Source organism: Periophthalmus magnuspinnatus, chromosome 10 (assembly GCF_009829125.3).
Source record: "Periophthalmus magnuspinnatus isolate fPerMag1 chromosome 10, fPerMag1.2.pri, whole genome shotgun sequence".
Taxonomy (NCBI): domain Eukaryota; kingdom Metazoa; phylum Chordata; class Actinopteri; order Gobiiformes; family Gobiidae; genus Periophthalmus; species Periophthalmus magnuspinnatus.
The window spans coordinates 14,960,713-14,978,559 of record NC_047135.1 but is presented as its reverse complement, the minus strand read 5'-3'; the positions used below and the strand labels follow the sequence as shown (position 1 = coordinate 14,978,559).

At 40.2% G+C, this 17,847-nt stretch overlaps 1 protein-coding gene across 1 annotated transcript; it reads right to left on the bottom strand.

Moving 5' to 3' along the window:
- Positions 1–1,383: 1,383 nt before the first annotated feature.
- On the bottom strand, positions 1,384–17,827 carry fmr1 (fragile X messenger ribonucleoprotein 1). Its single transcript, XM_033974343.2, has 15 exons — positions 17,466–17,827; positions 14,382–14,434; positions 14,205–14,298; positions 13,998–14,069; positions 13,700–13,848; positions 12,739–12,832; positions 11,734–11,850; positions 11,109–11,279; positions 10,541–10,619; positions 9,596–9,717; positions 9,379–9,465; positions 8,610–8,835; positions 5,676–5,873; positions 4,706–4,785; positions 1,384–3,540 (listed from the first exon to the last, which is right to left on the bottom strand). Exons 1-15 carry the CDS (start codon positions 17,514–17,516, stop codon positions 3,406–3,408), a joined length of 1,728 nt encoding a protein of 575 aa, XP_033830234.1. The 5' UTR covers positions 17,517–17,827; the 3' UTR covers positions 1,384–3,405.
- Positions 17,828–17,847: the final 20 nt, after the last annotated feature.

Sequence of the window (17,847 nt, the reverse complement as noted above, 5' to 3'; positions counted from 1 at the left end):
GTACACAGTAATTCAAAGTGCTTTACAGAATAAGAAAATCACAATACAACAAATCAAAACATAAATAATCACAAATAATCATCATTTGAATAACATTAAAGAGAAGAGTGCAGAATAAAAGCCTTTCAGTCATATGCACAGCTAAACAGAACCATTTTGAGCCTGGATTTAAACATGTTTAGGCCTGACTCTGGAGACCAGCTGGAAGCCAGTCCCTGAAGTCCTCAGTGTGTGAGATGGTTCATATAAGATGTCAGAGATGTACTTTGGTGCTAGGCCATGGAGAGACTTGTACACAAGCAGAGCTGCTTTAAAGTCTATTCTCTGAGCCAGAGGAGCCAGTGCAGAGACTTGAGGACACGGCTTATGTGCTCTTACTTTCTAGTCAGGACCCGAGCAGCAGCGTTCTGGATGTACTGCAGCTGTCTTATCACGTCGTTTGGAGAGGCCAGTGAGTAGGCCGCTACAGTAGTCAAATGCATGGATAAGTCTATCCAAGTTTTGACAGTATACTTTTGATTTTTGCTATGCTTTTTCGATGGTAAAAAATGCAGATGTTATTGATTTGATGTGGCTGTTAAAGTTCAAGTCTGAGTTCATTATTACCCCTAGATTTCTAGCCTGATTTGAAGGTTATAGAGAGATATAGAATCAATTAGTAAGAGCTGGAGTTGAACCATTGACCTTCAGGTTAGTGAGTGAAACATTAATCAGGAGGAGGGCAGAAAATATTCAGACATCTTGGGATCTTGGAGTTAGAAAGTCTCTAAATGTAAGATTAAACCAGGGCCAAAAAGGACAGAACTAGGACTAAACCATGACGAAAACAGAGCTGAACAGTGATTGCCCACTCCCATTCTGGAAGAAAAAATTCCATTAATTTCTCCCATAAAATTCAAGTATTAAAGAGTTCAAAGGTATCATGGAGGCTAACCAGCTATGTTCAAACAGATATCCATAATACAGTTGTTGTATGTCCAAAAAGCACTTTTAAAATGCAAGATTCTGCAAAATGTTGTAATAACAATGTTTAATAAAAGTTTGTGAAATAGATTTGAAATAAAATGATCCTTGTGGTCATTAGTCACCACTGAGCTGATTAGCCCTAGTATGTTCTCAAATTTTTAATATATTTATTTTCAAAAAGTCTATGGGAAAAATGAATAGGACATTTACTGGGGGGTGGACGGTCGCTGTTAAGCTCCATAGAACTAAAGCAAACCAGGACTGAAACAGGACTAAACCAGGCCAGATAGGCTGTGGATGTGTCCAGGACTGACCTGGAACTAAAACAGGACTAAACCACAGCTGAAGCCATCCTCCTTCATTGTGGACACAGACACAGGATGTATTTATGAAACAGTACAAATGAAAGCCCAAAAGTTGTCTGTACACGAGCCTTTTATTTTAAGGTTTCCAGGTTTAAATCACTGATATGTTTGTCTACAGTAACGCTTGAAATCAAAGTACAATTATTTCCCAAAAACAGAGCAGAAGGTACAAAGTCTCCATAAATTAAAGAAACATTCTGGAATTTTCCTGTGGTTTGAAAACGGAGGGGACATTTACAGTCTTATGATTTTAGCCTGACCTGCTCCTCTGGTATATCACAGGGATAAATGTGAGGAAGGAGGGGGCAGATGAAGGAGGAGGGGACAGGTGATATTTAATCATTTATTTATTTGTCTGAAGCCCAAAAATTTAAAGTTTCCCTTTAAAATGATGTTAAAGGCTGCGTTCACACTAGAGGGGCAGAGTAACTACAGCAGAGAACCTGGGATGACACTGTATTTAATAAGTTGTTTACACTGAAAACCACAAATGTTAAAATGAGATTAAACAATACAAAAACTACTCAAATTAAACACAATTTAACCTGGTTTATAATGTTTTTCCTCTTTAAATTATTATGGGTGCAAATGTCTTTTTGCTGTGGGGTCCCGAATCAGTTGCAGATCTGACCTACAGAAGCCAAATGAATATTAGAGGTGTGGTAACAAAAATATATTCATCTCAATATTCACAACAAGCTTTTTTTATCCATAAAAAGCCTGTAGTGGTTTTCCAAATAAATACTGTTAAAATGTATTTGTATATCCAAGTAATGATGATGTCACTTCTAGGTCCAAGCAGAAACTTCACATCATATTTCCAACTTTGAAGAATAAGGAACAAAAACAAACAACTGACAGTTGCCTTTCAAAAGCATATATTTAACCACAAACTGTATCAAATATTTAAATAATGTAGTAATAATCTATCATAACATAGAAAGTGTAGGAAGTTGAGGTAAGAATAATCCTAATCCTATCAGTTATAACCATAGATCGATGCTTATAACTGTTAGCTTTTAATAACTGCAATCACTTCTTAACGTAACCTGACGTTAAAAAGAGAAATTTTCAATCAGCTGATGGACCCGGAAGTGACATCACACTTAACAATCCAATATGGTACAAACTGAATTTAATCCAGAACGTCGTTTGATCACCTCTCATTAGGATCTTTGAAAATGTATCATGGCCCATTTCAATTTACTTCCTTTCGAGAATTTTGATATTCCGATGACACAATAAAATTTTAAAGGGTCTATAAAGCATTTTTATTGTGAACACAGAAGTAGCGCCGACTTAATGTTTGTACAACGCGCTAATATGTTCATAAATTGAGTTTGATTAAATTAAAAAATACAACATTTCCTGTTTCTTTTAACCCCAGTGTGAACATAGTATTGACATGTATGACATTTGTCCCATGCATTTGGCTGGTGGTCCGTCCCTGTTTAGATTAAGGCTTTTTCGCTGTCTGTTTTTGCATTCTAGAAGCTCACATTTATATCCCAACTCATTTTGGACACTATGTAAAAATCTGTTTCTCAGCAATAACACATTAAAACTGCTAAGAATTCACAGCCGTATAAGAGACATAGGTTTAAAGTACAGACCCTGGACTAAACCTGTACTATCGCTGACTATTCTTGGTCTATCCCTGGACTAAGCCTGTTCTAAATCTGCAGTCAGTAACAATACAAGAACTGCTATTCCACACACCCTCAGTTAAAGGCAACACTACAGACCTCATCATGTACAAGAGCGATTTACAACAAAGAAGTCATTTTTTTCAACAATTTCTAAACCATTCTGGCATCAACAGTTCGTTTCAAATAAGTGCGAAAAAAAAATCCAAATGTATTATTCATAAATTTAAGTTGCATTTCATGTGGAAGTGCCGGGCGTGAGAGAGTCTTTCTGCCCAAAAAAAAGCTAAAATAAAAGAGTCATTTCGATTCGCTTTAACAAAATTCTGGTGTGTAGATCCAGGGCAGTAAAGTGGACTGAGAGAAGCCGGAGTTGTGGTGTTTCTGGTTTAAATGTGTCAGTGCCGTGAGTGTCCTGAAGGGGGCGCCTACGACACCCCATTGACAAGTGGCGGGACATCTGGCTTATCCTTCTTCAGCCCTCTGATTGGACGGTGGTGGGACGGAGCTCCACCTCCTCTGGACGAGTGCTGGACGCTGCGCTCATTTCCGTCCACGCGAATCTGGTGAAGAAAGGGAGAGAAATGAATATTCTGTTCAATAATGAGGGTTTTTAAAGGTGCAGTGTGGAACTTTTCTGGTGCATGTCTCAGTGTAAATTACTGCTTTGCATAAACTGCTCCAGAGTATGGCATTAAAGTGCCTGTAGTCGATTTAAATTTTTTCTTCATCGTTGCATTGTTTGGTAAAAGCTGCTAAATAAGAAAAACACTGAAAATATAATCTATTCATTTTACATAGCATTTTCCCAGGACAATAACTAATACAATTTTTGTCCAATCAGGCACACTGTTACTAAGAATCATGGGAAACCAACTGCTAAGTATCCCAGACACTCGGTTGTCATGGGGCATTTTCAAGAGAGACATATATCAAATAATAGCACAGATTGGAAAACTACAAGGAAACAACAGAAAGGGCAAAGTGGGTGGAGTTAAAAGTTCAAACTAAAACAAATTCCTGAGTCATGGTTTGAAATCAAGTACAGGCACTTTAAATGTATCTACCTCATATTTATCAAATTACAGGAGTTTAAATGCAAAACATATTCTTGAAAAGTCTAATCTTACTGTGGGAGGTGGGGTCTCCTTTCCACAGATTTGATTTGTAACTTGGTACTGTCACCTGCTTGTCTCCATGGAGATAGATAAGTTTAATACAATAATCAGCAGTCAGCACCTGAACTATATTACTGGACTCCTGCAAGGCGATGTACTTGGACCTTTACTGTTTCTTCTTTATATCTTCGTTCTGTGTCCAAATCTGAATCATTATGCACAGATGATAGTGTTGTTGTTTTTTCCATCCGGTTTTACTTTCAGATAAAAACTAACCCTGTGTAACCCCTGCACTGGTAGCTACAATACTATTAGAGGAACAGTGGATAGCACAAACATATCAAAAATAAAAGTTCAATCAAAAAGTCCAGCTCAACTCTAAATCAAACTAAAAACAAGTTACTCTCAGAATAAAGCAGCTTTCATTGTGGGTTAAAAGAGATGTCAAATTTGGACTGTTGCTATAGGTTTCAAAATTCCTAATTAAAAACTTTGCAGGTCTGATGTCTAGACCGTCCGCAAAATGGCGACTATAATGGAAAAATATTATGTGACTGAAACTCATGAATATTCATTTAAAATAATCCGTTTGAATGCAGTAGATTGTCACCTGTAAAGAGTCCTCTGGACCTCTGGACTTTGGGTCTCTGATGTGACGAGGTCTGGGCTCTCCCCACGCCAGCTCCTCTCCTACAAGACACCGGGGGATTTATATAAAAGTTGATAAAATCGCAAAGGTTGTTTGGAGATAGGCTAAATTATAATATTGAGTATGTTGTCTAAAATCTATTTTTAAAAAGCCTGTAAAAAGAGAGTGAAAAAAAATAAAAAATTAAACAACTTGTTTCGCTTTTTCTTTTAAAACAATACTTAAACCTCAATCAAGACAGACACATCTTAGCAAAAATGTTTATGGACTGCCATAATATTGTCTAAATACTGGCATAAGGATGAATAACAAAAATATAATAAATAATGAAAGGCAAACAATAGCAGATATTGGACAACTATAAAGAAGTGCCTGGCATTATCTTAGACAGTAATTTCTGTGTCATGGTGCAATACCAAAGCAGCAGAAAGGACAAAGTGGGTGGGGATAAAAGTTGGTTGGAAGGGCTAATGGTGGAGATTGACAACCTCGCTGGAGTAAATCATTAACGCAATAAAAAACTACACATCTGCTGTAAGGGTAAAAAAATGGGTAGGATGTCCCCCTGTCCCTTTGCTCCCAGCACCAAGTTACTCCCCCTTCAGAGTGACATCACAACACAATCAGTATGCATCCTGCTAATGAAACTACTACACACTGCATCAGGTTTGTGAAGTTGTAGTATATTGAGCTTTTCACAGGATCATGTTGATATTTGTTTAAATGGGACAGAAGAGAGATCACGAGATTACTCAAACATGCATGGACACATAAAACCTCTTCAGTCATGTTTTTGATGAGAAAAAAACATTATAACATGGTGAAAAGCTCCAAAAACTCAATTTTGCAAATTACTGAACTGACTTTAGTCTTATAATTAATGTATTTGATGACTAAAATAACAAATATAGACAGAGAGTCCCTCTCTCACCTTTGTACCCTCCTCTTCCTCTTCCTCCTCTTCCTCGTAGCCCCGCCCCACTGCCCCGCCTCCGGCCCTCGCCACTGCGCCTGGGCAAAGTCCCGCCTCCTGTCATCAGCTCGTCAGCCGGAGCCAGTGACCAATCACTGAGCTCGTCTCTGTGGTCTGACTCTGTCTCTGACGCATTTGATGCCTCAGAGTTTGTGCCTGAAAAAACAGAGTACAACATTTAAATTCAAAGGGGAATAGTTCATAATGTTTACAACTATTTTGCACTGGTCTGGTGTAACCCTATTCTATAAACTAATACACAATTTGAATTTGTAAAAGAAAAATTCTATTCTGTCAACTGGACCACAAGTGTTTTTGAATGAAGATGTTTTGCTGCTCATCCAAGACGCTTCTTCAGTTATAGTCAGATTGCTGGTGGATACTGCTTTACATTTATATGAAGGGCGGAGCCAACTACACTGAAACACTGTTTCTGTTCATTAGCCAAGTCTACTGAGCTACCTTAAGTGTGAACTACGCCCTTCGAGACAACTGTTGTGATTTTGGGCGTTACAAAAATAAAATTAATTGAATTGAACTCTTGGACACTCAGGTGAAGAGAGGAGCTGAGCTGTCAACTGATCACCACCTGGTGGTGAGTTGGATCCGCTGGCGGAGGAGGAAGCCGGACAGACCTGGCAGGCCCAAGCACATCGTGAGGGTCTGCTGGAAATGTCTGGCGGAGCCCTCTGTCAGAGGGGTCTTCAACTCCCACCTCCGGGAGAGCTTCTCCCTGATCCCGGGGGAGGCTGGGGACATGGACTCTGAGTGGGCCATGTTCTCCACCTCTATTGTCGATGCAGCTGCTCGTAGTTGTGGTCGTAAGGTCTGCGGTGCTTGTCGCGGCGGCAATCCCCGAACCCGGTGGTGGACATTGGAAGTAAGGGATGCCGTCAAGCTGAAGAAGGAGTCCTATCGAGCCTTGTTGGCTCGTGGGACTCCTGAGGCAGCTGATGAGTACCGGCGGGCCAAGCGTGCCGCGGCTTGGGCAGTCACAGAGGCAAAAACTCGGAGTTCGGGGAGGCCATGGAGGAGGACTATCGGACGGCCTCAAAGAAATTCTGGCAAACAGTCCGACGCCTCAGGAAGGGGAAGCAATGCTTCACCAACACTGTTTACAGTGCAGGTGGAGAGCTGCTGACCTCGACTGGGGATGTTGTCGGGTGGTGGAAGGAATACTTTGAAGATCTCCTCAATCCCACTGTCACGTCTTCCGAGGAGGAAGCAGAAACTGGGGACCCGGAGGCGGACTCGTCCATCACCCTGGCTGAAGTCACTGAGGTGGTTGGCAAGCCCCTCGGTGGCAAGGCTCCGGGAGTGGATGAGATCCGTCCTGAGTACCTCAAGTCTCTGGATGTTGTGGGGCTGTCTTGGCTGACACGTCTCTGCAACATCGTGTGGCGGTCGGGGACAGTACCTGTCGAATGGCAGACTGGGGTGGTGGTCCCTCTGTATAAGAAGGGGGACCGGAGGGTGTGTTCCAATTACAGGGGAATCACACTCCTCAGCCTTCCCGGTAAGGTCTATTCCAGGGTACTGGACCGATAGTCGAACCTCGGATTCAGGAGGAGCAGTGTGGTTTTCGTCCTGGTCGCGGAACACTGGACCAGCTCTATACTCTCCATGGGGTCCTTGAGGGTTCATGGGAGTTTGCCCAACCAGTCCACATGTGTTTTGTGGATCTGGAGAAGGCATTCAACCATGTCCCTCACGGTGTCCTTTGGGGGGTGCTCTGGGAGTATGGGGTCCGGGGCTCTTTGCTAAGGGCTGTCCGGTCCCTGTATGACCGGAGCAGGAGCTGTGTTCGCATTGCCGGCAGTAAGTCAGACCTGTTCCCGGTGCATGTTGGACTCCACCAGGGCTGCCCTTTGTCACCGGTTCTGTTCATTATATTTATGGACAGAATTTCTAGGCGCAGGCAGGGGCCGAAGGGGGTCTGGTTTGGGAACCACAGGATTTCATCTCTGCAGTTTGCAGATGATGCTGTCCACTCAATCTACGTTCGTACCCTCACCTATGGTCATGAGCTCTGGGTAATGACCGAAAGGACAAGGTCGCGGATACAAGCAGCTGAAATGGGTTTCCTCCGCAGGGTGGCCGGGCGCACCCTTAGGGATAGGGTGAGGAGCTCGGTCACACGGGAGGAGCTCAGAGTAGATCCGCTGCTCCTACACATTGAGAGGAACTAGTTGAGGTGGCTCGGGCATCTGCTCAGGATGCCTCCTGGACGCCTCCCTAGGGAGGTGTTCTGGGCATGTCCCACCGGGAGGAGGCCCCGGGGAAGACCCAGGACACGCTGGAGGGACTATGTCTCTCGGCTGGCCTGGGAACGCCTTGGGGTCCCACCGGAGGAGCTAGAGGATGTGTCCGGGGTGAGGGAAGTCTGGGAGTCCCTGCTTAGACTGCTGCCCCCGCGACCCGGCCCCGGATAAGCGGAAGAAAATGGATGGATGGAACTGAACTGTGTCAGAGGCATATTTTGCATAATCATTCAGGCCCCTATTGGGTGCTCTCACACCTATTAGCATATTGGCTAGCCCTATTATTTTCCTTATTTAGGTTTAAGTCTGAGGATGGAGTTATAAATAGGAAATTAATAAAATCTAAGGCCCCCATTCCTGCTCAAAGATGGATCATCTTTTCTAACAAAAAATATTAGGAAAGATGAATGAGGGATTACGCAGACACAATTTGGAATTGTCAATTCACATCTGAGATAAGACTGAAATTTGAAGTTTAAACTAATCCATATATTTCAGGGCATGTTTATAGATGTCTAAACAACAGGGTTAACAGCTGTTACACAGACTAAGACCCTATTGAGGCACAGGGAAGGCTTCTGACACACTCCTCCCCCTCTCCATCTCTCACAGAGTAATAGTAGTGTATTACCTGATGTGAATGCTCCTCTGCGTCCTCGACCCCTCCCTCCATAGGGTCGACCTCTCTCCCCCCTCTCTCCTCTCTCCCCTCTCTCCCCTCGGCCTGCATTGTTGCCATTGTCAAACACATAGACTTTGTCTTTGGAGTTTCTGGGTCCCGTTCCTGGTCCTGCTCCTCCGATCTGCCTCAGCTGCTCGTCAATCTGAAGACGCTCCAGCCGTAACTGATCCACCTCCTAAATAAGAAACAGATTTGGGTTTTAGGTTTAAGGGTCCTATATTACATTGACTCTTGGAACTTTAAGCTATGTTAAAATGTTGCTCCCTGAAAAAATTCACACAAGTTAGAGTAACCCTTTATTATTAGTCTGTCTACATCTTTACTGAAATTATTTAAATAATTCTACTGAAGGTGTATGGAGTTTAAAAACACAGGAGAACTTCCTGTATTACCACAAGACATTGCAAGGTAGAAGTGTTTTCTGTTTGAGAGAAGAACTCAGTCTAAATATGCAGGGTTTGTGTGTTAAAACATTTGTGAATGAAACAAAACTCCAGGTATTTTTTCATGAGGAAATGACATTATAACATAGCTCAGAAAATGGTGTAATATAGGCCCTTTAAATGACACACTGAATATAACATTTGACTATATAGTGCTTTTGGTTGAACACGGCATTTTTCACTCAGTGGTGGTACGATATTTCTGTAGCTCCATTTCATCCCTGCACATGAGTGAAGGGTTATCTTTCAAGTGCGTATAATGGTTTAGATCAGACCTTGAGGTAGTTGAGGTGGTAGTCCAACAGAACTGTAGCGTTAGAGATAGCCTCCTTTGTACCCACAAACACAAACGGAACCATGCCCTGAAGAAAAACAGTAATACAGAAGAACAAAAATAAGCCAGAAAAATGTATAACCGTTAGCATGTTGTGTAAACAGGTAAACTCCATATGTTCAGGTAAAACTAGAACATATATATGCTTGTATCATTACCTCGTCCGTTGCCGCAGAGGCAGAGGGCTTTTTGTCGTTCTCTGGTTCAATCCGGACTCTCACCACTCCGGATTTATCCACCACTTCCTGAATCAGCTTCCCATTCTTCCCAATCACCTTTCCTTCAGGGGGTCGAGTAAAATATTGTTAACATGTGTCTAAGATTTATACCATGTAACATCTGGGTTGGGCAATTACACCAGTTTTTCCAATTACCGTATTTTCCGGACTATATGTCGCACTTTTTTTCATAGTTTGGTCGGGGGTTGCGACTTATACTCAGATACAACTTATATGTGAAATTATTAAAATATATAATTTCATGTCTTTGTTATTGTCACACTGACAACCGCAAGAGCATTCTAGGCTTGTGTACGAGTATGACAGCCACACGGAAGTGGAGCTTCATCTACGAGGGTCATTCAATAAATAAGGTGAATTTTTCGGTATAAGCACTTTCGGAGTTGACGGAGTTCAGAAGCAACACCAAGGATGAAGAATTCTATGGATTTAGTGCTTTGGAGTAAGATCGAGAGTAAACTTGTTAGCTTGTTTTTTATGCTTTATTTATCTGATTAACTGGTAATATCTTACGTTAACATACCAGACACTTATTCAGTTTGTTATCTATGCTTCATGTAGCTGAATAAATATAAATGTTTCACATTCGCGTGCTGTAGCCTGTTGTTCTCTATTTTATTGTTATTTTTATAACTTGCCTTTAAAGATAAAATGTCTGTTCTTGGTCTCCGATCTTGTAAAATAAATTTCCCTGAAAATTGCCACTTATAGTCCAGTGAGTCTTGTATGTTTTTTTCTTCATCATTATAAATTTTTTCGCTGGTGTGAAATAGTCCAAAAATAATCCGGAAAATATGGTACTAACACTATGCTGTCCATATTTTATCCCAAAGCATTGACGGCTATATAGATATTTTTCCTTACCGACCAGGTTTCTGGGCACTTTGATGACATCTTCAGAAAACTCCAGGTAACTCCGGGCCAAACGCACAGCATCCTGATCCTGGGAAAAGACATTTAAATTTTAGAACATTTTCAAGCTTTCATTTGGAATACTGTGGCATCAGATGTTTTTTTATGGATGTGGTTATTAACAAAAACATGAATTATTTTAGTTTGAAATGTTTCTGCAGAAGAAGGTTCGCAATCTGCTTTTATCCATGAAAATGTTTTTTTGTTTGCCTGTAATGTTCCTCAGTACAGCATTTCAACTTATCCATCATGCATTTATTCAATTGCAGGTATATTTATTGCTCATGAATACCTTAAAACATCTGTGACCTGCTTGTCTCAATGGAAATAGATACATTTAATTTCATATTGTGGAACATTCTTGGCCAAGAATTAAAATCTCCATGGAGACAAGCAGTTGGCAAACCTCACACAAAAAAGTTACACTGTACACTATACACCTTTAAAGTGAGTCTACTTGAACTTGGATGGAGGGTACATCTTATATTTAGTTTATTTAGGTGTATTTAGCCGCTCTCACCTCTCCGTAGATGTGGAAGGTGCATGTCTCTTCATCCAGGTCGATGTTGGTGACTCCTGGTACTTTTCTGGCCTGTTGAATGTTTGCTCCATGAGTCCCGATAGCCAAACCCATCAGATCATCTCTCACTGAGAACTGTTCATGGAACCGGGATGCCAGCTGTCTGGAACTCTGAAGCAATCAGGGAAAACACAAAATAGATGGGATTATTTCATGAGTCCATCATTCAAACAGTTCATATTAGTGGTTGTGTAGATCAGTTAGATATGTACAATGTAGTGTGAGCTGCCCTGGGTAGTTCTTCCTTCTGATTTCTGATGGGTGGTGTTGTGAAGCTGATGTTGAGCCATACGCACCACTTTTCTGGATGAAGCACAGTTAGAGGGCAGAATACTCTGCATCCTTGTTGGCATGAGCAAATGTGGGCTTCAAGTAGTAATAGAAGCAACAGCATTAATGGTAGTAATCTTACCTCTGGCTGCCTGCTGGCCTCCTCATTGCTCTGGAGTAGTTGTAATAGTTGTAGTAGTATTCTTACCTCTAGCTGTCTGTTGACTTCATGATTCCTCTGCAGTAGTAGTAATGATAGTCATAGTAATAACAGTAGCAGTAGCAATACTCCTACCTCTAGCTGTCTGCTGGCCTCTTCATTCCTCTGCATTAGAGACAGTTTGGTCCTCAGACTCCTGAAGTGCATGTCGCTCATCATCTGGGCTCTCTTTGTTGTCACCTCGTTTACAGACTGAGAGAAACAACACAACAATCACAGTACTATTATGTTTACATGCTCACCACAAATCTGAACATGTTCTGATCTCTAATGTGATCAGATTATGTGAATGTCATATAAACAGTTCCACCTGATGTGAATAATCTGGTTTCTGTCTGATTGTTCACACATGTGCAGAGTACTGATTGATAGTTATGTTAAAATTCCATGCACCTCGTCTTCCAAATAGAACAGTTACTCTGAAAATCCACAAATTTACTAACACGTGTCACCAGGTGTTTCTGATCAGATTTCTCTTGTGTTTCTATAATTATTGGGCTCTGACTTTGCTGACCATGTTAATGTACTAAGTGTTCAAATCCAGGCTCAAAACCATTTGTTGAGCTTTGCATATGACTGAAAGAGATCTCTTTTTTATTTAGGATTATTAATGTTTTGCCTGTAACTGTTGCAGCATACCTTCCATACTTTGTGAACAAGCATTATCATTAATTTACATCAAGTCCAAAGTGAAAGGGGCTGTACCTAAATGTGTCTTTCCCCAGTATAGATATATTCTATAAGCAGACCACTGTATACTGTCTGCATCTAATTATAAAGCATTTTTTATAATTTCCAAACCAGGAAATGCACTGTTAGCATGCTGATTGTGTGTTGTAATGGCAAGAATCTTCTCTGGTCTGGAGTTATTAAAACTGAAAAGTGCTTATAAACACATTGTAGTGAGTAATTAGGATGTTCAGAATGCATAAGGTAAGCGAGGAATAACTTTGGACAAGTGCAAACCGTTTAAAAATAACTAATTTTCTTTTTCATGTTATTAAGACAGTAAACATTTGGTTCAGTGCTTTTAATAAGTTCTACATTAAGATTTATGCAGAAATGCACACACAAACTCACCAAAATTACGAGTTGTTTTTTCTCAGAGTCGTAGGTGACATTGAATGCCGCCACAGCCTTTTTAAAATCTTTGTGGGTCGATTCCTTGGAGCACCTGAGAATCCAGAGAGGATCACATCATTTAGGAACTGTGTCAGATGGAGTCCCATCCACCTCTATCCCTGTGTCAGATGCCTCTCATCCACATATATACCAGTTTGTCAGATGCCCTCCCATCATAAAATGTATACATAAATGGGACATGGCAAACATTGCTAGCTGCCGCATCCCTAGGAAGTGATCATGAGCGTGCTTTCGTCTCCATAGACTCTGACTCCAATTCATCTTACATTAGAAAACTGTGACCCCTCTCTCTGCAACTGCTGTAGATCTCATCATTTTGGCGTTAAAATTCATATTAACCCTACATTCCTACAACTCCCGCTAGCGTTAGCAACAGGTTTGATGGACACCATTGTTAAGTGCTCGAACCCTGCCAAACTAAACTAAAACTTGGTTCTTTTGTTTCTCTCTCTGTTTTTAAAAGATCAATTTGTTTAATTTTAAAAGATCATTGCACATGTTTTTAACCACTATTTTACCTTCCCCTTTTAATGTTTTATTCTTTGATTTGTGAATTGTGTTTGTGTTTTATGTGTTTTATTGTTGCTGTCTATCCAGGTCGTCATTGTAAATGAGAAGTTGTTCTCAATTGACCCACCTGGTTAAACATTGAATAAATAAATAAATAAATAACTAAATAAAAACTAGCAATGCAGGCGGGAAGGGGCGTTACCTTCAGCGGCTTCGCTCCAGATTGGCTCTTTGGTTGCTATGATACTCACGGTCGAAATTCCAGATATGGAACTCGGCTCCCTGTGCATCAGGTGCCCTCCCTGCACGTCAGGTGCCCTCCCATGCCATCCTTCAGTGTGTCAGATGCCCTCCCCCAAGTGTGTCAAATGCCCTCCAGGTCTCTCACATCTGCCGTAGGTCCTCAGGTACGTCCAGTCTGATCTTGATGAAGGTGGACTTAGCGGCTCCTTTGTTTGGATTCACAGGTCGTAATCGCTCCAACGTCACAATCTCGTTCAGTGTGGCATCGCAGGCGGCGTACTCGATCACGTAAAACTGAAAAAGAGATTCAGAAAACAGATGGCCTTTTACAATTGTATTATGATTTTAAATGTAAACTCTCTTTCAATATGCTATATTAGAAGCTTGCTTACGAAAACATGTTAACTTAGTTATAACCGCTGTGTTAACTGTATTGTACCCACCTCTCCTTTGACCATTCGGACCTTGGCGGGCCACCAGCCGCACGGTTCTTTGTCATTGGCTCTGGAGTAAACCTTAAAAAAGAAAAATACAAAAAGAAAATTAATTTTAACTTTTAAAAGTTTAAACATCAAAGGCCACTGACTTTGGATGATCCAAAACTACACAGAGATAAAAATATTCTTAACCTTTGAATCCTAATTTCTCACCTCAACCTCATCACTCTCGTTGATCTCTTTGAGTGCTCCTGATGGAGGAGGAAACCGCACATCATGGAATGGGATCTGTCGCTCCGGCTGCCAACTGAAAAACAAAAATACAAGATAAACCTTATTTAGTTTAACTTACACAAAACAAAAAAACCTCTTAATGATGTCATCACTCACTTGTTTTCAAACGCAACAGTGACTGAATTCTCTTGGACGTCCTTCACAAAAGCCTGGAAGAGCAAAACAGACATTTGAATAAACATCAAACTAATCCAGACATTAAATGAAGTGTTCTCAGACTGTAAAAAATTGAGCCAATTTTACCTGTATCTAGTGAACTGGATATTTGTAAAAAATAATCATAAAGATGAACCAAATGTTAGGTTAATGGTTATCCCGCTATATTTATCCAACCACACATTTGATGCTAGAGACATTTGACCTGCTCCCATCTTAGTCTAATACTACAGGGATGGATGAGAGGGTATCTGACACACAGGGATATGGAGGATGGGAGGACATCTGACCAGGGCTGGGTGTCATTAAGTAGTTGCCGATACCATACATACCTTAAAACTTAGGCCATGATATGATACATATCTCGATTTGATACGAGTTCAGTGAAAAATAAAGGCTTACGGAACACTTAACGATCAACCCCATTTTCACAAAAATCTTTTTTTTTTTTTTTCATTTATTAAAGATGAATGAACATAACAAAGTGCATTTTGTTTTGTGCATTTTACCAACTAGAAAAACACATCAGACTGTTACATTGGCCAGTATTACTCATCCACAGCTTATATGAGCTCCACATTTGTACACAGAGACATGCAGAGTTTAATGGCTCTGAAGGATCATAACATATTTATTAAATCACAACTTTGACACTAAAAGTCTTTATTAAACCAAAGTTAATAAGAAATAAACCTATTTTAATAATCAAAACAGTAAATCAAATGTCAGATGTTCTGCATAAACAAGTTTCCTTCCTCTAAACAAGTCATGAAAAAGTAGTGCTGTGAGAGAATAATTTGGTCAAATATATTTTAAAAACATACTCTTGGCAATATATCGATACAGCAGCCCACGAAATCGATAGTGTATCATTAAATGAAAGAATACAATATATTGACATTTTGATATTTATGCAAACCCCTACATTTGACACACAGGGATGCAGGAGGATGTAAGGGCATCTGACACATAGGGAAAGATTTATTCCTCACTTTGTTCAGTGACAGACAGAAACGGCAGCTCTGTCGCTGTTTACAAGTAGGACACTCACTGCCCAGAAGGAAAACATGGAGACGGACAAAGATAAAAATGCTCTGATTTATAGAAACTAGCACTGATTTTAAACTTATTTGGGATGTCATAATTTTAAATTTCATTGCAGCAATTACTGTGAGAAGAAGTGATATCACTATACCAAAATTTCAAACTCGATTTCAATACTTAGGAACAGGGTCCACACCAATTTTGATACCACAATCATAATAAAAACACTTAAAGACAACATACTGTAATTTTCAAGGCAAAATAAATCTATATTACCATCTAGTCTTAGTCTAGATCTGATAGACCGAGACCATTCTAAGACAATTCAGGACATTTTTTTTGTATCTATTCCAATGAGTTAGTATCTGGTTTTGATAGTTTTAGCATAATTTCAGGTATCGAGACTTAAACAGCCCAACTTAGAAGGATTCACAAGTTTACAAACCTTCTTAATTTACTTTTATTCAAATTGTCAAATAGATCATAGAACCATAGTGGAATGAATGAAACGCGATTGGTAAAGTGCTGTAAGCCTAATATTTTATTAGTTTTCCTAATGAACATGGTGAGTGTTGGTGGTAGTGGCTGGAGGGGCGATGGTGCAGATTGGCTGCCTCACTCCTGTCAGTCTCTCCCAAGGCAACTGTGGCTATAGCAGCTACCCACCGCCGAGTGTGGAAGGCGTTGAGTATAAAAAGCTCTATATAAAAATCAATCAATTATTATCATTATGTAATCTGAAGAATATACATAACATTACATTACATTACGCAGCAAATATTTACGGGGAATGCTAGTACCTTGTTTCATTCAGATTTTTATCTTTTAACTGAGCAAGACAGTGTTTAAAGAGTGCGAGAGAGAGTTTTTAAAGGGTGCAAACAGGTGGGTGAGAGAGTTGCAGATTGGGTGATTATTTATGTTTTGATTTGTGTGATTTTAATGTCTTTCTTATTCTGTAAAGCACTTTGAATTACCTTGTGTATGAATTGTGCTATGCAAATAAACTTGCCTTGCCTTGCCTTTTGTATTGTGTTTCCACAACTTCCTGCTTTTTAGCTCCAAAACAAATCTCACTCTGGGACAATAAAATTTATTCAGATTGTGGTAAATATAATCATTCTTTTAATGCACATTTGTTGGTAGTTAAAATGTGTGTTTCAACACATCCATTTGACATCTATAAATGAAATGTTGTAAATGTCTCAGGCTCTGGACTGAGGAGATGACAACAAGGTGACATTTACATTATAACCCTCTTTTCAACGCCAGACAGACCTCCACCTAACCAACATTCTCGGCTACATGTTTTAAGTGGCTATAAAATTACAAGACAATTTCAACAACCGAAGTCCAACCAGTAACATTCTAATAACCACAACCACGATCGCATAACTTTAAAAAGGTAGGTGGAACATTTAGCTTCCCTATTTAATATAAACGCATCACTATTTAAAAACAATTTACTTTCATAATCTGTACGCGCCCATCACCTTTTCTACTAAACAGAAACTTACTTTTGTCGTAGATTACACTCCATATTAACCACAAACACGTTTAAGAGACATTCTACGCCAAATTACATTATAAACAACATGTAAATGGCAAAAAGCATTGGTTAATTTAATAAAAGTCCAATAATACCTTCCGTTTTGACAAATGATCCACTTATATTCACTTTACGTGCAACATCCACACACGATACACGCCCATTTCACAGGCAGTACGTCTAGAAATGCAGAATTTTCTGATTTAATGGCCTTAATAAGTCATTAATTTAAAAAAGCGTGCTTATAATTGGGTAACATGCTCATTTTTGTTTGTTTTCTGGGTTTACCCGTTATGAATGTGCAACACTGAGGCCCAAATGCATCCAAATGCATTACAACAAGGCAATGCATATTTTGGTAACAATTGCATGCAGATCAGATAATTATCTTTAATTTAAATGCATAACCTTGCAAAAAGCATGAAATGTACCTTATAAAACGCCCCGCTGGTCCCTCGCACTTCCACAACCAGTTCATCCATAGCTGCTGCCCACTGTTAGCGGCTAGGCTAGCTGCTCGGACAAATTAGCCTCCTGCGACCTGCAAAAAGAGGCTCCAGTGGTGGAAAACGGGTCTGGTCTGGGGTATTTCTGACACCGGGGTGGATTTAGCCGAGGTTTTCTGCAGAGGAGAAGTTTGATAAAGGAATGCAGGAGGAAGCTTAGGGCGGAGCATGTAGCCCGATAGCCTGTTAGCCGTTAGCTTGTTAGCAGATAGCAGTTAGCCTGTGTAGTGTTGATGAGAGAGGAGTGGATGCTTCTTCTATTTGTGACGTCTGATTTTTCTTTCTCTACTCCACGTAGAGGCAGGAG

Bases quoted from the DNA above. Each gene is read 5' to 3' on its own strand.
- fmr1 (XM_033974343.2), bottom strand. From the start codon at position 17,516: ATGGATGAACTGGTTGTGGAAGTGCGAGGGACCAGCGGGGCGTTTTAT. The intron at 10,620-11,108 runs GTGAGAGCGGCT...GTCTTTTCCCAG, and splicing joins CCTTCCACATCTACGGAGAG to GATCAGGATGCTGTGCGTTT. The intron at 8,836-9,378 runs GTCTGATCTAAA...TTTCTTATTTAG, and splicing joins ACCACCTCAACTACCTCAAG to GAGGTGGATCAGTTACGGCT.